At 44.3% G+C, this 24,275-nt stretch overlaps 2 protein-coding genes across 2 annotated transcripts in view; one reads left to right on the top strand and one right to left on the bottom strand.

Moving 5' to 3' along the window:
* Positions 1 to 1,386, top strand: part of ITGB5 (integrin subunit beta 5) — a 110,387-nt gene extending 109,001 nt beyond the window's left edge. Inside the window, exon 15 of the mRNA XM_082392301.1 lies at positions 687 to 1,386. Within this exon, the coding sequence (XP_082248427.1) occupies positions 687 to 782 (96 nt within the window). The 3' untranslated portion in view covers positions 783 to 1,386. The remainder of the gene's footprint in view (positions 1 to 686) is intronic.
* Positions 1,387 to 11,982: 10,596 nt separating this feature from the next.
* UMPS (uridine monophosphate synthetase) overlaps positions 11,983 to 24,275 on the bottom strand; it is a 44,144-nt gene continuing 31,851 nt past the window's right edge. Inside the window, exon 6 of the mRNA XM_082392339.1 lies at positions 11,983 to 12,243. Within this exon, the coding sequence (XP_082248465.1) occupies positions 12,074 to 12,243 (170 nt within the window). The 3' untranslated portion in view covers positions 11,983 to 12,073. The remainder of the gene's footprint in view (positions 12,244 to 24,275) is intronic.

The following is a 24,275-nucleotide window of genomic DNA, read 5'->3' as shown; positions in this document are numbered from 1 at the left end:
GGGATTCAGAACAAAGAAGCGAGGACTTCCCCGGTGGTCCAGCGGTTAAGAATCTGCGCTTCCACTGCAGGGGGCTCGGGTTCGATCCCTGGTCGGGGAACTAAGATCCCACATGCTGCGCGGTGCGGCCAAAAAGTTAAAAAGAGCAAAACAAAAAACACGAAGAAGCGAAACCTGAGAGGTGGTGTGTGCCCAGTTCTGGACGCCCTGCACGGAGCCCCGCACCAGGCCCCGGTCGGGAGGCTCACCGGCAGAGGCGCTCGCCACAGCCTCGGCAGGGAGACTGTGTCCAACAGTCCAGGAGAGGGTCCCACGTGCTCACAGTCTTTCGCGGTGTCCGTGTGTGTCTTGTCTCCCCAAGCAGACTGCACGCTCCCGAAGGACTGAGCAAGAGTGAGCACCCCCTGAATCCCCAGTGAGTGTGTTAAAGCTGCAAGGGACTTGAGAGACCGTCTGACAGGCACAGCCGCTCGCGTCAGAGATGGAGAGAGAAAGCTCAGGGAGGGGCGGGACCGTCCCAGGCCGGCTTAGAGGAGCCAGTCTTGCGGCACAAGGCCGTTGCCTTCACCCATGGGCGGGGCCCACTGCCTTCCTGCGTGACTGACCCTAGAAGGGCCTCCAACCCTGTGTGTGTGCGAATGAACGAATGAACTAACACATGTCCTCTTACCTCCCGTGTTCTCTAGGCTTCAAACCCTCTGTACAGAAAGCCCATCTCCACACACACCGTGGATTTCACCTTCAACAAGTTCAACAAATCCTACAATGGCACAGTGGACTGATGGCTCCTTCCCCTCAGAGGGCTGGAGGGGCAAGCGGTCAAGCCAGAGACTGACACGCTTTGGACAGCTGCTCGGCTTGAGCGCAGTTCCCTGCACGGCCAAGCGCAGAGACCTTCCGGTGAGCCTGGGCGAGGAGCCCACCCACACAGGAAGGTGCCCGGCCGTGCCACCTGGCCACCCCTCCAAGCCCAGCGACGGTGCTCTAGGCTTTCCTCAGCACATCCAGCTTGTCGTCTCAATGAACTGCTGAGATGCGGGCCGCCTCTCCCTTCCGGGAGGGCTGGGCCTCCAGTCTGGCCAGATGAGAAGGCTCTTGGGAGTGTCAGAGTGAGTAAAACCCACACAGTCTGCCTTTGCTCCTGTTGATCATTTTAAAATGAAATAAAATGATTGTGCATTTATGGTATAGTTCCGATTCCTGAGAATTACCTACCTGGTGTCTCTGCCTTGCACATGGGTGTTGGTGATGGGATTACTGAGACGCCTGTTGAAGGCACATAGTTTGTAGATGTCAACTTTCTTCCCCTGTCTGTGTTTGTTTAGTACTTTTGTAACAAAAAGGAAAGGGATTGTTTGGGATTGAAAGTAAAGATTAAAACCAAAAGATTTTGTGTTTGCCTGACACTCTCTATGACGTGCACATTCCTTTCTGAAGTGGATGGTGCCCCAGTGGGGATTGAAATGGCTGTGTACTCACTCAGGGGACGCCACACAAGCCAGTCCAATACTCCAGACCAGGGCTCATCACACAGGGCTCTGTGCGGTACCCAGGGGGGTAGCTGGGGTGGCTTCAGGGAGGGCTAAGCAGGTGTCTTTGGACCCTCTGAGCTTTTACTTAAAGAAAAAGTTTAGAAACTGTGAAGACCACCCCTCTGGCCTCCCCACCCTGTTCCTAGGTGCTAAGGCTGGAAATAGATTGTGCAGATGAAGAAGGGTCAAGATGTGGCTTCCACACACAGTCCCTTCTTGCACATGATTATTGACAACAGTTTCCTTCCAGTGCCCTCCCCAGCCAAAGTCCTGTGCCCCAAAGCACAAAACCCATTTCAGCTGTCCTTCCCTGCAGGGCCCTTAAGTCCCCTCTGTTCTCGTATCTGAGTCAAAAGTTATCTGGGAATAGGAATCCCTCGTTTATAGAAGAGGAAACAGATTGCTAGAGAGGGGCAGTGGCTTTCCGACGTGTCACAAGGCTAACTAATGACAAGCTGGTACAAAGAGCCAGGTCTCAGGTGCAGTGCCGGCCTCCTGCTACCTGCTCCTTTTTGTAAAGTCTCTTTCACTAATCGCTTTGCTGCTGCTGGCATCACTTCAAGGCTATTGGGCTTTCATCCCAGATTCATCTGTTCTCAGCCTTGGACCAAGTTCCCTTTACTTCATTTTGGCAAACACTAAGACAAATGCCTATCAGTAAACAGCCTATTTATTACCTGGGGCAAATATGAACAGATTCTGTGTTTCCTTTGTCCTGTGTAATTAGGATGAAACAGAGACCTTGTGACTTGGTGAAGCTGCCTTAAATCCTTTTTGGAATAAAGCCAAATGTAGATAAATATACAAAATAGACACATGGTGGTTTTGAGACTTTTCTAAACTGAGAAAAATATGATTTCAGAAGAAACTTTGGGTTTCTCTTTTGTTTGATTGTGGGTTTCCCGGAGACACATCATTTACTTGTTCGAAGTCTCATTTTCCATCAGGCAGGTCTGTAAGGGCACAGCGTTCTTGAGCCACAGACAGAAAGGATGAGTTGCTCCAGGCTTCCACCGGATGTGGAAGTTAGGGCCATTTCCTCGGTGACACCAGATGGCTGTTGACGGAGCTGTCGCTGACAATGCCCTGCTGCCCCCTGCTGGAAGCTCTGGGAACAGCTGTTCGGAGACCTGACTCCTGAGATTCTGACCCAGGGTGTGGTTCCCTTACTTCTTTCCTCTGGTGATTTGGCCATGCCCTCACCGCCCCCAGTTAACACAGGTAACAGAGCAGGTGGGTTGCAAAGCTCTCTCAAACCGAGGGCTGATAGGCATTTTCTGTCGTTGCTGGGCTGTGGAAGCACACAGATGGGAGTGAGCCTCGTTGTGTGGCCGCAGGGACCTCTGCAAGGAGCACCTGGTGGTCTCTGGAAAATTCTTTACTCGTATCTGTTTGGAAAGATGATCAGTAATGCGCTTGTTTGTTGGAAAGGAAGAGTGGGGAGGGACTATTTACCTTTAAAATCAATCTACATTGATTTAATACAGATTTCCAAATGGTACTTATTTTTACTGATTGATTTTTTAACAATTTACTTTTCTAATGCAAAGGTAGTACATGGAAAAGATGGACAATAAAGAGATCATAAAGAAATCAAAAATCTTTTATAATCACACCACACAGAGGTAACGACTCTTGCCCTTTTTGGGGACTACGTCTTGGTCTTTTTTTCTGTGCATATGTGTGTAATTTTAACCAAATCAGGATTATGCTGTCACTCTTTTAAAGAGAGCTGGGGATTCTCATTCCACTTGGTTGACTAGTAATTAGACAAACTAAAGTAACTAACAGCTGCCTCTTCTTGGAGACATGTCTTTTTAAATTTGCTTAATTAAGATCAAAGCTGGAGTTGATTATCATGAAACTCTTGGGGTGAATTTCAGGTAACAGCAAACAGATGGGAAGATCAGAGGGGAGGAGAGGCGGTCCTTTTCTCTGTTCACGTGACATCTCTTAACTGAAAAGCTCCTCCCTCAGTGGAGAGCTCTCGGCAGGCGTGCTGGGCTCCTGTCGCTTCTGAGAAGGGCAGTCTGGTGGACTCAGTTTCCGCAGCCCTTTTGCGCCTGGCTGGGACAGGGCAGTGGAGCAGAGGAGGAGGGCAGCAGCGTGGAGGAAACTCAGGAGGAGGTAAGAGCCTCTGAGGCATCCCTTGCGGATGTGTGGGACCCGCTTGGGAGCTTGTCCATCCGTGGCTGTCAGTGTGCCCGTGAATGTGGCGCGCCCGTCCCTCTCGTCCTGGTGGGGGGCTGAGGAGGCTTGGCTAGGTCTCTCCCTCCCCCCAGCTTCTGTCCTCACCCAGCTGAGGGGTTCCAGACTTCTCAGGCAGGACGGGGCGCCATTCTGACCCTCGGGAGAGGATGTAAGTGGAGGCAGGAGAATGAGGGAGACGGTTGAGCAGGTGGTGGTGCTGGGAAGGGAGAGCTCGTTCTTCTCAGCCCCCGTGGCTCCTCCTGCCGATCTTGCATCTTTGCGAGGGATGGTCACCGCCCGGCTGGCCCCGGCTGACAGAGCCGCCTCCAGGATGGGTTGGGTGATGTGTCACAGTGAGATAGATGGTCTTCGTATCCAACTGGTTTCTCTGGAGTTCAGTGCTGGGACGTTCGATGTTTCCTTTTGTCATAGCATGGGACTTGTATAATCTGGTCTGTTTTGGTGTCTTGATTGTCAGGAGGCTGGGAACTAAATGCCAGGAAATGGAACCTACCTCCAGTTCTTATTGGGATCCCCATCCTCTCCACTGAACCCCACCCCCTCCGCTGCCCCCCCTCCTCGCCCTGCCTCCCCCTCCACACACGCTTTCTGAGCCTTCTGACGAATGTTCTGCTGCATAGTGTCTTCATTTTAAGTGGCCTCAAATTCTTGCAAAAAGGCAAGCTCTAAACTGTAAGTAACCATAGGGTCACGCGCCGAGGTGGTAACCTTCTAGGATAGGAGTTCTTAACCACTTCATGTCGGTGACACTTTCAGTGTTCTAGTGAACGCTACAGACCCCTTGTCAGAATAATGCTAATAACGTGTGTAAACAGGGAACATATTACAAGGCCTGGGCCTATTAGGGCAGCTGGTTACCATTTACCATCTTAGTTTGACTTCAGAAACCCCCTGGAAGGCTCGCCAATTACAGCTTCATTGGTCCTACCTGCACAGACTATCAAACGCCTGAGACAAAAGCAGCCTCTCTTCGTTTGACCCTCACGGTAGGCCCACATGGTACTCAGGGGAGGTATTTCCCCATCTTACTAAGGAGGAGATGGAGATCGGTCCCCCCCTTGGAGAGAAGGTTGGCAAGTGAGGCCCCAGCTCAGGGATCCCTACTCTAGTTCGATGCTCTTTCCTCTGTGTCGCACCCCCTGGGAAAAGCAAGACTGTGGTTTCTTATCTCAGAACTCTGCGCTATGACTAGAGAGTCATCTGAATTTCTGCCTTGGAGGCACACATCTCTACTGAAATTAAACGAAGTACCTCTACGTGCAGATGGAGGGATTATAAAACGTCTCTTCCCCTCCTCCTTCCTTGCATCTTTTTCTCTTGTCCTCACCTTATGAGCAGTCTCTGGTATATGCGTGGTGACTGAAAATCCAGGTACAGTTCAAGGAACTTTTCTATTTAAAAAGTGAGGGGGAAAAAAATGACGGAAGATGACAACTGACACGCATTTCATGATTCCTGGCATAAAAGTTCAACACTTTAAAGACTGTCTTCCATGAGGTGCCCATGGGTTGGTGCGGGCACTGGTTTGTGGCTCATTTCCCTGCTGGTCCAGCCAGCCAGGCGGGAATGGAATATTTGTATGAGCGGTTGTGTGTGATGGTTGGCATTCACATCCTGGCCTGTGACCATAAAACAATATTTTAAAACCTACACTGAACAGAACCCACCACAACTGAGGGTTGTGGGTTGCACCCATGGGAGGGTCCCACGTGGGTGGGAGGGGAGAGCTGGGCAGAGGCCCCAGGAGAGACGGGAGGCCGGGGCTGCCTTGCTGTCCGCCTGCTGGGCTGCCCCTGAGGGCTCATTCCTGCTCAAGCCTCGGGGACTGTAGGCTCGACCTGAGTTGGGAGACGTCCCCTGTCGCATGGACCTGGAGTTTAAAAGGGGAAGAAGGCAACAGGAGGGAGGAAGAGGGGATGCTACAGCCCAAGAGTAGACCACCCGGGTTTGGGGAAGTCTGAGGGCAGCAAGGTGGCGGGGTGAGGGCGGAAGAGAAAAGCATAAGCGGGGGAAGGAGATGGGAGACTGAGGAGGCCGTTTCTCCCTGACCAAGTTCTATGAGGTGGATAAGACCCTTCAGGCCGTCATCCAGGTGTGCAAAAACCATTTTTATTATTTTTTTTAACATCACCATCTCTATTCAAGTGCTGACAGAAAACAAAGTTACTAGGTAAAGAGGGACAGTGTCTTGTTCATCACAGTCGTTTCAGGGTCCCCTGCGCCCCACGCTGCAGGCTAAGTGCAGCAGCAGGACATTGGAGGCAGGCCCACAGAGCTGCCTGCGCACACGGCACCCGCTCAGACGTCACTCTCCTCAGCAGGACCACTTTCTGCTGAAATGTCCCTACATGGTGGGGGGAGAGCCTTCAGGCCCACCAGATCTGTTTCTCAGCTAACTCCCATGCCCTTTTCAGGGAAATGCAGCTCCTCCCTCATGTGACACGGAGCCGCAGAAGCTCAGGCTGCCTCAGGCTCTGCCTCAGCCACACGTGGCCTCCACGTCCACTGCCACGCTCCGTGCTGGGGTGGGTTTCCTGGCGTCACTGCTCTCCTGGGCTCCTCCTAGAAAAGCGAGGCCCAGAGCTCCTCTGCTGTCTGTGCCTCTTTTTTCCTCCCTCCCTCCCTGCCTGGGGTGGGGATTCTGTACCACAGCCCAGCCCAGGATCTGACTGTGTCCACCCCTCCACCTTCTGTTCCTCTCCCCAGGCCAGAGGAACACTCCTCCCCTGCTCCCTTGGTGGGAAGGAGAGAGGCAAATGTTCTTCCAAAGCAGTCCTTATGTCAAGACCTTGAACTTTAAAAGTTAAAAAATATTCAGTTTTGTTTCTCTTTGTATTTCCATTGTGGCATCCCTTTCCTGAGGCACAAAGGCCAAGTGTGGGCTTGGAAGGGCTATGGAGAAAACAGATTGCAGAGAAGAAAAAAAAAAAAAAAAAAATTCATTCAAAGCCAGATTACAAACTTTAAAGGTCCTAGGATCTAAAAAAAGATATAGCATCCTATGTCCTATAATCCAAAGTAAAACAGCATTTAATAAAGACAGCATTAACTATAAAATAAAGAACCCTAAGGAGTCCTGATTCCCATCCCCCCTTTTTAAAAAAATACCAGATTCCTTCAAAATCATGTTTTGGTATCCTTGCCCCACTGGTCCTCTTAGCCCATGCTCAGTCAGCCAGGGGCGCTGACGACACGTATCACGTCCATCTGCTAAGGGGCGGAGGAAGCAAACTGCAGAGTCCATGGTTACCCACTGGCTGACAGTGGGCTCACTACTGAAGCACAGCATTCCCACAAGAGCCGAGTGGCTGTTTCTTTTGGAGAGATCTCTGAAAACAGCCGCAGGTGAAGTGAGGAAGGCTGAGTCTTGGAGTCAAGCTTTTGTCCTCCCGGTGACCAGGGCTAGACGTGGGGCGCCGCAGCACACTGTAACTGTTAGCTACTGCTGCACAGCCCCCCACCCCGAATCCCATGCGTCCAGTGATGAGCACTGATTGCCATGCTCACAGGCTCGCGGACCAGGTGGGGCCCCCGGGCATCAGGCTGCGGAAGGCTGGTGTGGGCTCTGCTCCACTCTTATTCTCCTGGGACATGTGGGCTAATCAGGGCATGCTCTTCTCGTGGTGGCAGAAACACAAGTCTAGACTCGGAACTAGGACCCTGTCCCCTCCCCCCACATTCCATTGGCCAGAGAAACCTACACAGCTGAGTCCAACATCAGTGGGTTGTGGAAACGCTCTCCACCTCAAATGGGAGGAACTGCTGAGTCGTAAGGCAAAGTGTATGGATTCAGGGAGGAAGGAAGGATGGGGACGTTAACAGAATTGCCACTTGTTTTGGTCCTTTCTATTGAATCCTGGTAGCAATGAAGCTGTGACTGATGGGGAAGGAAAGACTGGCTGTGGTCTCTTAGGATGGTATGGAAGTCCTTTTGAAAGTTTAGTTTGGAAACTAAGTTCTGTAACGACTGGGATGATGTAAGTCAGGTTCACTCCCTGTGTTCAGTAAATACTTGATTAAATGGTGAAAGAATATTATATGTATAGTATGTATCTGCATGTCGATAGAAAGGGGGACAAAGTTGAATGTATCTACCTTACAGAAACGGGATAAAAAGTGTAATAACAAAAATACCAAATCTGAGGGTAACGACAGGGATTCTAGTCCTTACTCTGCCTGTAATTGGCTCTTCTGTAACCTTGCGTGAATCATTTCCCAGTGGGACTCAATTTCATCTGTGAAATGGGCTGATCAGATTAGATGATCTCTAAGGAGCTTCCAAAATCAGTTTCCTAAGATTCTGGGATACAGTCACTGCTTCAGCGACTGACAGGTCCCATTTTTATTGGCCAGATACCCCCGCTCTGCCTGTGCACTCCGGCCTCCCCCAAGGAGCCTTTTCAGAGGCACATGCTCAGTGCCTCTCACTCACTGGTGTCGATGAGTCAGAACACTGAGGTGCGCCGTAAACGCTCACACCAGGCTGCTGCAGCCCGACAGCGGATCACATGGCTGGGCTCAGCGTTCCTGGTTGTGACCGGCCTTTCTCAGGGCCTGTGCATGTCACTACCTGTCTCCAAGCTTCCAGTGTTACAGATGACAGTCTGCTACTAGTTGGATTCTTTTCACTTTCCAAGTATTTTATTCCTCTAGATGTTGGTAAAATTTCCCATCTTTGAAGTTCAGTAATTTTGACAGGATGTGCCCAGGTGTATGCCTTTGTCCACAACACCTGCCTAGAACTCACTGGGCCCTTTGCTTCTGCAGACTCAAGTATTTTTTCAAACTGGGGAAAATTTCCTCAGTTATTTCTGTAAATATTTCCTGTCCTCCCATTGTCTTTTCCTCTTTATATTCATGAATCTTTCTGTAAGCCTCTCATCTACTCCCTCATTATTTCCATTTCTTTGTCCCTTTGTTTTGAATTTTGGTATTTCTTCCACTTGATCTTCCTGCCCAGAGGTGTAGTTCTCAATATAATCATACCATCTTGAAATTTTTCCATCACATTTTCACATTCAAAATGAAAATTTTCATTTTAGTCCTCCCTCCCCCCAACACACACAAATTGTCATCTTGTTTTTGTTATTCTGAAGCGGGTCTGCTTCCTGTGGCAGTTCCCCTTCACCACAAGGCACCTATGCTTGCATTCATTCAGAAACATTTGCTGGGCCCGTTCCAGGTGCAGAGATACTGCACGGAACACAAGGTGAAATCCCTGCTCTCTTGGAGCTAACACCTGTTACAGGTGGTTTTCTTTGCTTTCCTCACCTGGTTGCTGGATTTCCTCAGGTGTTTTCTTTCTTTTGCCCACCCCTGGCACGTAGCAGCAAACCCATGGTTGGTAGGAGACCACAGACTGCATCTATGGGCCAGCAGTGCACTGACCAAGATGGGCTGTCAGAAACCTCAGCTCCTCTCGCGGCAGAAACATCTAGTTGGCCCTCTCATGTGTACACACACACAGAGTGCGCACGCGCCCTAGTCCTGAGCCTCCGCACTCTTGCTCCTTGTGTCCACCCACCTCAAAGGAGATGATACCCTGTAACTGTTCTCTTCTTTGGAGATCCTGGCAAAGCCTATGGCGGTGCTTCTGGGCCTTGCCGACATGGACCCAGCAGCACTGTGTTCAGGAGAGGTGGGTGAGTGGGTGTTGCGTGTCCCCGGGCTGCCATCCTCACCCTCCAGTGCCCTTTTCCAGAGACCGTAGACAGTCCACATCACCATGAGTGAGGATGAGCTGGGTCTGAGACCCCAGGCCTGTGTGGCCTGTCACAAGGCCTGTCACAAGCTGGTTATGAGCTGATCCCTTTACTTTTCAGGGTCTGTACTTCTGTAGCTTTAAAGTAAGGAGAGTGGACCAGGTTTCTTAGGTTCCTGCGGCACTACAAATTGACTGGCTTATGCTCTACTAAACACCCAGAGTACTGGGAGAGGCCAGTATTGATATTCTCCACTCCCATTAGTCTTACAGATGTTGTTCTGGACACCCTGTGAAGACTGTTCCCATTTTCTTCACTAGGGCCGGTGTTGTAAGCTCAGAGCTCATGCTCTGTAAATATTTCTTGACTGAGAAAGGGCTAGACTATTAAATGCCTCTAAAATGCTTCTATGCTGAATAGTCCCCTCATAGGTCCTAGACAGCCAAGTTCTTCTTTGTCTTGTCTCAATCAATTTGTGCTCCAAAGTTTTATGACTCCGGACTGTCTGCGCTGGGCTTAGTCTCAAGAAACAGCAAAATAAGCTGAAGTACCTGTTGAAATGCAGATTTCCAGGCCTCGCCTCAAATCTGCTGAAACAGAATCTCTGATGGTGGGGCCCAGGTGATTCTTTGATGCTCCTCTGATTTCCCTTCAAGTCACCCAGAAGGCGCCCTGAGTGAGCTTCAGTAACAGAACTGCTTATGGCAGGACTTTTCTTCTGTTCTCAGCAGGAGAAAGAGACCCCAAGACCATTTCATTGCAGAAGAAAAATGTGACTAACCAGGGTAGTGATGCTCTAAGTGTGGTCCCTGTACCAGCAGCATTAGCATTGCCTGAGAACTCGTTAGAAATGCAAACTGTCACGTCCTATCCTAGAACTACCCAGAGTCGACGCTGGAGCTGGGCCAACGTCTGATTTAACGAGACTCCAGGTGATTCTGATGCATGCTCAAGTGTGAGAACCAGTGAGTCCATTAAGTGGGCACATGAGACCTCAGCACATTACTGCAAAGGTCTCTCGGCCTTGAGGTCACCAAGACTTTTAACATATCCAAGAAATTCCCGTAAGTTCTTACTAGAAAAATTTCCACCTCTTCCTAACTTTCAGCTCCTCCAGAGTAGCCCCGAGGCCACACCTCTTCCATTTCCTTCCAGCCTTATTCCGTGATAATTTACCTTTCCCAGAGGGAGCTTCTCTGGAGCTGCAGCACTGGGACCCGAAGCTCAGCTGGACTTCAGAGCAGAAGCTGCTAAGTGTAGACTCCAAGATAAGCACCCGAGTTGACCTAACAGGCTTCTATCTGACTCACGAAAGCTGAAGAGTGGGGCAGTCAGAGATGGGAACAGCTGTCATCCTGAGGAAATGGCAAGTGTCCTCTGACACCTGCCACTGCTTGTAGGCATGATCGAGATGAGAACGGCAGATTGGGAGTGTGCTGGTGGAATCAGAACTGAGAGCCTTCAAATGCAACTGCCACCTGGCCCTGCTCTAGAACCCCAGGGCCTTGAATGTGCAGCCGGGCCATTTCAAAATGATCACCTGAGCCCACACCCGTCACTCTCCTCCCTCTAAGATGCTTCCTGAACAGACCAAAGAAATATAAAAATGGAGAAAAATCTGTATCAGTATCGGAGCACGGGGATCGTCCAGAAACTCAGAAGAATTTCTAGGAGAAAGTGCACTGGGGACCAGAGTGAGAGGCTGCCTAACTGCCACACGCGTGAAGTGTCCAGCCCCACCGCAGTGGAGACCCAGAAACTTCAGCTCTGTTGCTGGGCTCCTTTCTCTTCGTTTCTAAATGTGAAGGCTGACATCCCTCTCTGTCAACGGCGTTTGGGACAATCATGCAGGATCCTCAAGCAAACCTCCAAATGAAACTTTAGACCTCTTGACGCTGCTGTCTTTTTAAATAAATGAAGGAGCAGCTGGTCCATTTGTAATAGAAATAAGGCAAAAGGAATCAGTGATGGGTTCAGCACAGGTTTAAACTGCTGCCCCGGGGAAGAACTGAGTCAGAAGCCCTCTCCATGTTGAAATGAAAGCCTGATATTGGCTTCAGGGGCTCAGCTACAGTCAGTCATCTCCTGTTTCCCACCGGGCCCGCTCTGGTGAGTGAGCAACGGCAGTGCGGGGAACCAGCACCATTTGGACACCTGGACTATTACTTTTAAGCAGAAGAGGAGGAGGACAGCTAATATTTAAATATTATTAGGGTACCACATTAGACACAGAATAAAGGACACAAGAAATGCTCTACTGGTTTTAGCCTCTTCATGACCTAAAATTTCTGTCTCACAGCAATTCAGAGAATCAAAAAGTCTGATCTAGAGATGGGGGACTTCCTCAAATGTGGAAGATTCTAACAGGACAGGGCTGTGATTGCCTAACCAACATCAGTCTCAATAAAAGACAGCTTGAAAATGAACTGATTATAGTGACACTGCAGTGACTATAAGTCACCGAATATTTCCTGTGTGCCGTGGTAACTCCAGAAGAAGTCATTCCACACAGGACCCGTGGAAGAATCCAAGCTATAAAAGTATTAAAGGCTGTTTATTATTTCAAGCCAGTGGCATCTCAGGAGACCATGTATCTTCAAGGCCTTCACAAAAATGTATCCAAGACACTCAAACAGCAAGTCTACTCAAATAAGCTTCCCAAGCAGCTTTTCTGTACATCTCGGCTGCTTGCAGACGATTAGCTGATGTTGTTATGCCCCGGCCCACAATGATGATATCAGAACCTCGTTTGCCAATCACTTCTTGTGGGCTGTTGTATTGCTGGCCAAGATTATCACCTACAAAACCACAAAAGTTTGTTTAATTAATACAGTAAGTCAGAAAACCTGTCATATGACTTTTCTGAAAAGTATCTAACCTGCTTTAAATAAAAATATGCTCTTGTTCACCATGCCCCTTCTACACAGCAAGTGAGTAAAAGCAGGTGAAGGGACTCCTTGGATTGGCCAGAGACCTCCACAGTGGGGATAGATACTAACCAATCCCTTCTAAATGTCTAATTTTAGAGTGTTTATACTTTAACAGCATCAAAAAACAAAGAAATAAATTTCCTATGTTGCCAAAAAAGGTTCAGTAGCAAATAAAATATGATAAAAACTGCCTCACAATTGAAGACAATTGTAGTGTACATCGCAGAAGCACTGTGACATGCTGTTGGGAAAGTCCTCGCAAGGCATCTAACCTGACCACATGTGTGAGCCAGCCTTTCCCCTCAGCCCCGCCAAGTGCTTAGATTACCTACAAACCCTAATTCTTAATTCTGGCTTCTTTGTTCTTTTTTTAAAAAAATTTTTATTGAGGTGTAACTGACATGTAACATTAGTTTCAGGTGTATATCATGATTTGGATACATTATAAACTGATCATCACAATAAGTCTAGTTAACATCACTCACCTTACATAGTCACAAAACTTTTTTTTCTTGTGATGAGAACTTTTAAGATCTACTCTTTCAGCAATTTTCAAATATGCTATATAGTTTTATTAACAAAGTTGGCATACTGTACATTACATCCTTGTGGACTTACTCTATAACTGGAAGTTTGTACCCTTTGACTCCCTTCACCCATTCCATCCACCCCTACCCCACAACTCTGGGAATATCTAATCTGTTTTCTGTTGATTTTAGGTTACACATATGTGCAATCATATAGTATTTGTCTTTCTCTGACTTATTTCACTTAGCATAATACCCTCAAGGGCATCCATCCATATTGTCACAAAGGGTAAGGTTTCATTTTTTTAAGAGTAATATTCCATTGTATATATACACAACATCTTCTCTATCCACTCATCCATCACTTAGGTCGTTTCCATATCTTGGCTATTGTAAATAATGCTGCAACGAACATGGGGGTGCAGATATATCTTCAAGTTAATGTTTTCGTTTTCTTTGGATAAATACCCAGAAATGAAATTGCTGGATCAGATGGCAGTTCTATTTTTAATTTTTTGAGGAAACTTCATACTATTTTCCATAGGAGCTGCACCAATTTACATTCTCACCAACAGTGCACAAGGGTTCCCTTTTCTCCACATCCTCGCCAACACTTGCTATTTCTTGTCTTTTGATAGTGGGCATCCTTGTTTTGTTTGATCATACAGGAAAAGTTTTGATAATAGCCATTCTAACAGGTGGGAGGTGGTATCTCATTGTGGTTTTGTTTTGCATTTCCCTGATGATTAGCAATGTTGAACATCTTTTCATATGCTTGTTGGCCATTTGCACATATTCTTTGGAAAAATGTCTATTCAGATCCTTTGCCAATTTTTTAATATGATTTTTTGTTGTCGTTGTTATTGAGCTGCATGAGTTCTTTATATTTGGATACTAACCCCTTATCAGACATATGATTTGCAAATATCTTCTATCATTCAGTAAGTTGCCTTTTTATTTTGTTGATGGTTTCCTTTGCTGTGTGGAAGCTTTTTAGTTTGATCAAGTCCCACTTGTTTATTTTTGCTTTTGTTGTTTTGGAATCAGATTTTTAAAAATCATTGCCAAGACCTATGTCAAGCAGATTACCACCTATGTTTTATTCTAGTAATTTTATGGTTTCAGATCTTACATTCACATCTTTAATCCATTTTGGATTAATTTTTGTGTATGGTGTAAGATAGTGGTCCAGTTTCATTCTTTTGCATGTGGCTAACCACTTTTCCCAGCACCATTTTATTGAAGAGACTGTCCTATCTCCATTGTATATTCTTGGCTCTTTTGTCAAAAATTAACTGACCATATATGTGTGGGTTAATTTTGGGGCTCTCTATCCTGTTCCATTGATCTATGTGTCTGTTTTTATGCAAATACCATACTGTTTTGACTACTATAGTTTTGTAATATAATTTGAAATCAGGGAGTGTGCTGCCTCCAGTTTTGTTGTTCTTTCTCCAGACTGCTTTGGCTATTTGGCGTCTTTTGTGATTCTAAAGAAATTTTAGGATTTTTTGCTCTATTTCTGTGAAAAGTGCCATTGGAATGTTAAGAGGGATTGCACTGAATCTGTAGATTGCTTTGGGTAATTTGGACATCTTTACAGTATTAATTCTTCCAGTATATGAGCATGAAATATCTTTCCATTTATCTTTTTTAAAATTTTATTTATTTATTTATCTTTGGCTGTGTTGGGTCTTCGTTTCTGTGCAAGGGCTTTCTCCAGTTGCGGCAAGTGGCGGCCACTCTTCATCGCGGTGTGCAGGCCTCTCACTATCGCGGCCTCTCTTGTTGCGGAGCACAGGCTCCAGACGTGCAGGCTCAGTAATTGTGGCTCACAGGCCTAGCCGCTCCGTGGCATGTGGGATCTTCCCAGACCAGGGCTCGAACCCGTGTCCCCCGCATTGGCAGGCAGACTCCCAACCACTGCACCACCAGGGAAGCCCTCCATTTATCTTTGTCTTCAATTTTGTTCATAAATGTCCTTTATAGTTTTTAGTGTACATGTTTTTCAGCTCCTTGGTTAAATTTATTTGTAGGTATTTCATTCTTTTTGTTGCAGTTGTAAATGGGATTGTTTTCTTAATTTCTCTGTCTGATTGTTTGTTAGTGTATAAAAATGCAACAGATCTTTGACTTTGTATCCTGTAACTTAACTGAATTTGTGTATTAGTTCTAACAGTTTTTTTCAGTCTGTAGGGTTTCCTATATATAATAATATGTCATCTACAAATAGTGACAGTTTTACTACTTCCTTTCCAATATGGATGCTTTTTGTTTCTTTTTCTTGACTAACTGCTCTGGCTAGGCTCTCCAACCACTAACGTGAATAGAAGTGGCAAAAGTGGGCATTGTTGTTTTGTTTCTGATCTCAGAGGAAAAGCTTTCAGCTTTTTCAGTATGATGTTAGCTGTGGTCCTGATTAGGTTGAGGTAAGTTCTCTCTATACCCACTTTGTTAAGAGTCTTTATCATAAATGGATGTTGAATTTTGTCAAATGCTTTTTCTGCATCTATTGAGTCTCTCTTCCTCCTTCTGTTTTCTTCCATTGTGCTATGACTTTCTTTAGTGGTATGCTTAGATTCCTTTCTCTTCATCTTCTGTGTGTCTACTACAGAATTGTGCTTTGTGGTTACCATGTGGCTTACATATGACAACTTGTATCCATAACAGTCTATTTTAAGTTGATAACAACTTAAGTTTGATTGCATTCTAAAGCTCTACATTTTAACTCCCTCCACAAGGTTTTATATTTTTGATGTCACATTTTAACATCTTTTTATCTTGTATGTCCTTTAATTATTATAGTTATAATTATTTTTACTACTTTTGTCTCTTAACCTTTTAAGTGGTTGATCCACTACCTTTTTCAGTGAAGTTTATTCTTTCCTATGTTTTCTTGTTACTAATTAGCACCCTTTCTTTTCAGCTTAAAGAAGTCCTTTAACATTTCTTGTAAGGCTGGTTTAATGATGATGAACTCCTTTAGATTTGTTAATCTGGAAAATTCTCTCCTTCAATTCTGAATAACTCTACTGGGTAGAGTTCTTTGTTGCAAGTTTTTTTTCCCCTTCAGCACTGTATATTATCATGCCACTACTTTCTGGCCTGGAAAGTTTCTGCTGAAAAATCTGCTGATAGTCTCATGGGGGTTTCCTTGTACATAACAAGTTGTTTTTCTTTTGCTGCTTTTAAGATTCTCTCCTTGTATTTAGCTTTTGGTGTTTTAATTATAATGTGTCTTGATGAGGGTCTCTTTGGGTTCATCTCATTTGGAACACTCTGGGCTTTCTGCAGCTGGATGTCTGTTTCCTTCCCTAGGGTAGGGAAATTTTCACCCATTATTTCATCAAGTTTTCTATTCCTTTCTCTCTCTTCTTTTGGGACTCCTATAATGAGAATGTCAGTCTGCTAGATGTGTCCATTAAGCTATCTTCACTTTTTTTCATTATTTTTTGGTTTTGCTGTCCTGATTGGGTAAGTTCCACTGCCTTGTCTTCAAGTTCCTTTCTTTGCTTCATCTAGTCTGCTTCATCTAGTCTGAACCCCTCTAGTGTATTTTTCAGTTATGTTATTGTATTCCTCAGCTCTGTGACTATTTAATACATATATTTTCCATCTCTGTTGAAGTTGAGTTCGGGAGCATCTTTATGACCATTACTTTGAACTCTTTATTGGGTAAATTATTTATCTCCATTTCATTAAGGTCTTTTCCTGAGGCTTTTATCTTGTTCTTTCATTTGGAACATATGCCTCTGTTTCTTCATTTTGCTTGACTCTGGGTTGGTTTCTATGCATTAGATGAAACAACTGTCTCAGCTAGTCTTAAAGGAGTAGCCTCATGTATGAGATGAAACTTGTCATTCAACCCTACCCTAGCTCCTGGTTGTTTCTCAAATCTTTTGATTGTCAAAGCAGCCTATTATATTTGTAATAGCTCCGAGTACTCGAGGGTATGCCAAGACCTATCAGTGTCCCAAAGGGGAGGGTCTCAGTCAGCTCCTAGATTCATTCTCTGATTGCCATGGCTAGGACTTCCAAAACTATGTTGAATAACAGTGGTGAGAGTAGAAATCCTTGTCTTGTTCCTGATCTTAGAGGAAATGCTTTCAGCTTTTCATCACTGTGGGTTTGTCATATATGGCCTTTATTATGTTGAGGTAGATTCCCTCTATGCCCAGGTTCCAGAGAGTCTTCATCATAAACAGGTGTTGAATTTTGTCAAAAGTTTTCTTCTGCATCTATTGAGATGATCATATGGTTTTTATTCTTCAATTTGTTGATGTGCTGTATCACACTGATTGATTTGTGGATACTGAAAAATCCCTGCATCCAATGGGATAAATCCCACTTGATCATGGTGTACGATCCTTTTAATGTATTGTTGGATTCGGTTTGCTAGTATTTTGTTGAGGATGTTTGCATCTATGTTCATCAGTGATACTGGCTTGTAATTTTCTTTTTTTGTGGTATGTTTGTCTGATTTTGGTATCAGGGTGATGGTGGTCTCATAGAATGAGCTTGGGAGTGTTCCTTCCTCTGCAATTTTTTGGAAGAGTTGCAGAAGGACAGGCGATAACTCTTCTCTAAATTTGATGGAAGTCTACTGTGAAGCCATCTGGTCATGGACTTTTGTTTGGTGGAATTTTTTACTCAGTTTCAATTTCAGTACCTGTGATTGGTCTGTTCATATTTTCTATTTCTTCCTGGTTCACTCTTGGCTGCTTGTACCTTTCTAAGAATTTGTCCATTTCTTCTAGATTGTCCATTTTATTGCCATATAGTTGCCTGTAGTAGTCTCTTATGATCCTTCGTATTTCTGTGGTGTCCTTTGTAACCTCTCCTTTTTCATTTCTAATTTTATTGATCTGAGACCTCCTTTTTCTCCCTGATGAGTATGGCTAAAGGTTTATCAATTTTGTTTATCTTTTCAAAGAACCAGCTTTTAGTTTCATCGATCTTTTCTATTGTTTTCTTCATCTCTATTTCATTTATTTCTGCTCTGATCTTTATGATTTCTTTCCTTCTACTAACTTTGGGTTTTGTTTGTTCTTCTTTCTCTAGTTGCTTTAGGTATAAAGTTAGGTTGTTTGAGATTTCTGTTTCCTGAGGTAAGATTGTATTGCTATAAACTTCCCTCTTTGAACTGCTTTTGCTGCATCCCATAGGTTTTAGATTGTTGTGTTTTCGTTTTCATTTGTCTCTAGGTATTTTTTGATTTCCTCTTTGATTTCTTCAGTGATCCATTGGTTGGTCAGTAACATACTGTTTGTTTAACCTCCACATGTCTTGTGTTTTTTAGTTTTTTTTCCTTGCAGTTGATTTCTAATTTCATAACGTGGTCAGAGAAGATGCTTGATATGATTTCAATTTTCTTAAACTTACTGAGGCTTGCTTTGTGGTCCAGGATGTGATCTATCCTGGAGAATGTTCCTTGTGAACTGGAGAAGAATGTGTATTCTGCTGCTTTCAGATGGAATGTTCTATAAATATCAATTAAGTCCATCTGGTCTAATGTGTAATTTAAGGCCTGTGTTTCCTTATTGATTTTCTGTCTGGAGGATCTGTCCATTGATGTAGGTGGGGTGTTAAAGTCTCCCACTATTATTGTGTTACTATTGATTTCTTTTATGGATGAAACCTTATATATTGAGGTGCCTTTATGTTGGGTGCATATTTATTTACAATTGTTCTATCTTCTTGGATTGATCCCTTGATCATTATGTAGTGTCCTTCTTTGTCTCTTATAACAGTCTTTATTTTAAAGTCTATTTTGTCTGATATGAGTATTGCTACTCCAGTTTTCTTTTGATTTCCATTTGCATGGAATACCTTTTTCCATCCCCTCACTTTCAGTCTGTATGTGTCCCTATATTTAAAGTGGGTCTCTTCATATATACACTAATATGTATAAAATAGATAACTAATGAGAACCTGCTGTATAGCACAGGGAATTCTACTTCACTTTGCTGTAGAGTAGAAACTAACACAACACTGTAAAACAACTATACCCCAGTGAAAAAAAAAAAAGAAAACAACCCAGTTAAAAAACATTTGAGCATACAACTCACCAAAGCAAATATACGAATGGCAAATAAGCACATGAAAAGATGTTTAGGATCACTAACCATTAGGAAAATGCAGACCATGAAGAAATATCACTACCTACCTACTAGAAGAACTAAAATGAAAAATACAGCAATAATACCAGATGTTGAATAAAGATGTTAAAAAAAAAATACCAGGTGTTGGCGAGATTGTGGAAAAACTGAATCACTCATACATTGCTGGTGGGAATATAAAATGATACAGCCACTTTGTAAAAGAATTTAGCTGTTTCTTTAAAAACCAAATATACACTTGCCATACAACTCAGTAATCATACTCCTGGGCATTTATGACACAGAAATGAAAATTTATTCCACACAAAAACCTGTACACAGTTATTCATAGCAGCTTTATCTGTAATAGCAAAAAACTGAAAACAAGTAAGATGTTCTAAACAAATGATGGTACATCCATACCATGGAATACCGCTTGGCAATAAAAAAGAATAAACTATCAATACACACACATGCACACAAAAATAAAAAAAAAAGTGGGTCTCTTGTAGACAGCGTATATACAAGTCTTGTTTTTGTATCCATTCAACCAGTCTATGTCTTTTGGTTGGAGCATTTAATCCATTTACATTTAAGGTAATTATTGATATGTATGTTCATATTGCCATTTTGTTAATTGTTCTGGATGTGTTTTTATAAGTCTTTTTTCTTCCCTTCCTCTTTTGTTCTCTTGTGATTTGATGACTATCTTTAGTGTTGTGTTTGGATTCCTTTTTCTTTTTTGTGTGTGTATCTACTGTATTTTTGGTTTGCAATTACCATGAGGTTTTTATATAGTCGTCTATATATATATATACAAGATTAAGTTGTTGGTCTCTTAATTTCAAATGCATTTCCAATATCCTGCATTTGTACTCTCCTCCTCTCACAATTGCTGATTTTGATATCAAATTTGTGTGTGGATGATTTCCTACCTTTACTGTATGTTTACCTTTACTGGTGAGCTTTCCCATTCGTAATTTTCTCATTTCTAGTTGTGGCCTTTTCTTTTCCATCTAGAGAAGTTCCTTTAGCATTTGCTGTAAAGCTGTTTTGATGGTGCTGAAAACTGTTAGCTTTTGCTTGTCTGTAAAGCTTTTGATTTCTCTGTCGAATCTGAACAAAAGACTTGCTGGGTAGAGTATTCTTGGTTGCAGGTTTTTCTCTTTTATCACTTTAAATATATCATGCCATTCCCTTCTGGCCTGCAGAATTTCTGCTGAAAAATCAGCTGATAACCTTGTGGGGATTCCCTTGTATGTTATTTGTTGTTTTTAATATTATCTCTGTCTTTAATCTTTGTTGATTTGATTAATATGTGTCTCAGTGTGTTCCTCCTTGGGTTTATCCTATATGGGACTCTGTGCTTCCTGGACTTGAGTGTCTCCTTTCCCATGTTAGGAAAGTTTTTGGCCATTATCTCTTAAAATATTTTCTAAGGCCCTTTCTCTCTCTCTTCTCCTTCTGGGACCCCTGTAATCTGAATGTTGGTGCATTTAATGTTGTCCCAGAGGTCTCTGTCCTCATTTCATTTTTCTTTTTTTATTAATTTTTATTGGAGTATAGTTGCTTTACACTGTTGTTAGCTTCTATTGCACAGCAAAATGAATCAGCCACACATATGCATGTATCACCTCCCTTTTGGATTTCCTTCCCATTTAGGACACCACAGTGCATTAAGTTGAGTTCCCTGTGCTATACAGTACATTCCCATCAGTTGTCTATTTTATACATAGTATCAATAGTGTATATGTGTTGATCCCAATCTCCCAATTCCTCACACCCCACTGTTTTCTTCCTTGGTATCCATACATTTGTTCTCTACATCTGTGTCTCTATTTCTGCTCTGTAAATGAGGTCATGTATACCATTTTTCTAGATTCCACATATATGCATTAATATTTATTTTTCTCTTTCTGATTTACTTCACTCTGTATGACACTCTCTAGGTCCATTCACATCTCTACAAATGACCCAATTTCATTCCCTTTTATGGCTGAGTAATATTCCATTGTATATATGTACCACATCTTCTTTATCCATTCCTCTGTTGATGGACATTTAGGTTGCTTCCATGTCCTGGCTATTGTAAACAGTGCTATCATTTTTCTTTCTTTATTCTGTTCTGCAATAGTGATTTCCACCAATCTGTTTTCCAGCTCACTTATTTGTTCTACTGCCCTATTTATTCTGCTATTGATTCCTTCTAGTGTATTCTTCATTTCAGTTATTGTATTGTTCATCTGTTTGTTCTCTGAAGCTTCTAGCTTTTTTTTTGGCTACACTGTGCAGCATGTGAGGATCTTAGTTTCCCAACCAGGGATCAAACCCATGCTCCCTGCAGTGGAAGCATGGAATCTTAACCACTGGACCACCAGGGAAGTCCCCTAGCTCTTTATTAAACATTTCTTATATCAGTCTGTGCCTCCATTCTTTTTCCAAGATCTTGGATCATCTTTACTATCATTACGATTGCCTATCTATCTCTCTCCACTTCACTTAGTTGTTCTTCTGGGGTTTTATCTTGTTCCTTCATCTCTGCCATCTCATTTTGTCTAATTTTCTGTGTTTGTGGTCTCCATTCCTCAGGCTGCAGGATTGTAGTTCTTGCTTCTGGTGTCTGCCCCATGGTGGGTGAGGTTGGTCTAGGGGCTGGTGCAGGTTTCCTCATGGGAGGGACTGGTGCTGGCCCACTGGTGGATGGAGCTGGGTCTTGTCTCTGGTGGGCAGGGCCATCTCAAGGGCTATATTTACAGGCAGCTGTGGGGTCAGGACGACTTTAGGCAGCCTGCTTGTTGATGGGTGGAACTATGTTTCCACCCTGTTTGTTGTCTGGCCTGAGGTGTCCCAGCACTGGAGCCTGCAGGCTGTTGGGCAGGGCCAGGCCTCACCAAAATGGTGACCTCAGGGAAAGCTCATGCTGATGAATATTTCCTGGGGCCTCTGCCACCAGTGTACCTGCCCTACAGTGAGCCACAGCCAACCCTCACCTCCCCAGGAGACCCTCCAAGATCTGCAGGTGGGTCTGTCCCAGGCTCCTATGGAGTCACTGCTTTCCTCTGGGTCCAAGTGCATGTGAAACCTTGTGTGTGCCCTCCAAGAGTGGAGTCTCTGTTTCCCCCAGTCCTATGGAGCTGCTGCACTCAAGCCCCACTGGCCTTCAAAGCCAAATGCTCTGGGGGCTCCTTCTCCTGATGCTAGACGCCCAGGCTGGGGAGCCTGATGTGGGGCTCAGAACTCTCACTTCTGCGGGAGAACCTCTGTGATATAATTATTTTCCAGTTTGTGGGTCACCCACCCGGCAGGTAAGGGATTTGATTATATGGTAAAAGTGCCCTTCATACTGTCTTGTTTTGGCTTCTTTATCTTTGGGTGTAGAACATCTTTTTTGGTAGGTTCAAGTCTTTTTTTTGCCAGTGGTTGTTCAGCAGTTGTGATTTTGGTGTTTCTGTGAGAGGAGGTAAGCTCAAGTCTTTCTACTCCACCATCTTGTCTCCAACTCTGGCAGTAGCTTTTGAAGTATGCAAATACATACAGTCCTGTGGGACTGCAAGCATAAGTTGTGCTGTCCCCAGATGAGTATCATCTAAATTCTCTCCTGGGAGATAACAGCTGTAGTGAGGCAGAAGGAGAGTGCAAACATGGTGTCCATCAGCTTATGTTCCCTGAAAACAGCTCTGTAGGCCCCAGGTGGTTGCCAAAACTGAAGCCTCAGGCCAAAGCTCCTGGACAAGCAAACAGGCCTCTTTCACAGAAAGATGGGATGTGTTTCAGTGTGCTGTCTGTGCAGTGCCCTGGGGGTGGTAGCCTGCCAGGAACTATCTATCTATCTCTTCAATTGTTAGTCCCGAACCTAAGCTCCCCCTGGCCTTTAGGGCCAAGCAATCAAGGGGTGTTCCCTGGGCAGCAGCTGCAAAAATTAGGGCACCAGCAATGTGTAAAAGCTCCCTTCCAGGAGATGAGGAAAGGGAAAGTGCAAAGATGTGCCCAATGGCTGTAGCAAAGCTGAGGGGGAGTGTAAAGATGGCACCTGTGGGAAAAAGTTAAAAAAAAAAGAGAAAGAGATGCTGCTGCCAGCCAAAGCAGAGGGAGAGTGTGAAGATTGTGCCCACCAGTCTCTGTCCCTGGAGGGTGTTCCAGCAAGCTCTTGGATATGTGTGTTAAAGTATATGCCTACCCCTCAGGTCAACTCTTTAATATTAGCAAACGAGCCTTTTTTACTTAAAGTCTGAGCACAGGCTCCTTCTGAGCTGGGCCCTGGGGCAGGTAAGTCTGAGCTTGCAAGCCTTTTAAGAGCCATTTCTCAGATCACTACTGTCTTGCGGGTCCCATGGACATAAGTAAGTCCCATTGATTTTCAAAGCTAGATGTTTTGGGGGGCTCGTCTTTCAGGTACAGGTCTTAAAAGTTAGTTATGATGCCTGATGTGTAGTTCAAACCCTTCCCTCTTCAGGGAGAAGCTCTGGGTTTTGAGTTCCACCCTGATTCTGGGTCTCCATACCAGGGGTGGGGTTAGCAGTGAGGTTGCACCCCAGCCTCTCCTACCCACTTCAATGTGGTTTTCTTCTTGTTTGCCTGATGTGTAGTATGTGCTCAGCCAGCCTTTCTGAGGAAATTGTTCCACACATAGCTATAGACTCAGTTTATCTGTGGGAGGAGGTCAGTTCAGGATCTTCCTATGTTGCCATCTTGAACCAGAACCCCACTTCTTTTTCCTTCTTTTTAAATTCTGCTGTTCCAGAAGCCTCCTATAAATGGCTTATTATTATCTTTCAAATCCAAGATGCTTTAAAAATCCCTAAGAGCTTAGATCCTAACTAACTGTACTTATCTAGTCAAAGATTGTGGAGGCTTCCAATGAACATTAACAAGAGTTGCCAAGCAAAGAGTGCTTACTCTGTGCCAAGACATTGTGCTAAGTTGCTTTACGTACATTATCTCATTAAGCCTCTCAGCAACCCTATGAGGTTCAACAGTGTTACTACCCACATTTTACAGATCAAGAAAACGAGGCCTAAAGAAGGGAAGTGACTTGTCCAAAGATACTGGAAGGGCCAGGAATACAAATCTACCTGATTCATATAATGTTCAGCACAAATGTAGAGTTTAAAAATTGTAGAGTACTAAGGCAACTATCCTAAAGCCTTAGATAGGCAAGTCATTCTGCTGCGGCCTACTCTGTAGTATATAAAACCTGTAATGTGAAACTTGAGAAATGGAACAGAGACCTCCAATCCTCCCTAACCCCAGGGGAACATCTACTTTTCTTTGGTTA

Source organism: Balaenoptera borealis, assembly GCF_965194805.1.
Source record: "Balaenoptera borealis genome assembly, chromosome: 5".
Classification (NCBI taxonomy): domain Eukaryota; kingdom Metazoa; phylum Chordata; class Mammalia; order Artiodactyla; family Balaenopteridae; genus Balaenoptera; species Balaenoptera borealis.
The sequence above is the reverse complement of the archived record's forward strand: the minus strand, read 5'-3'. Positions and strand labels throughout refer to the sequence as shown.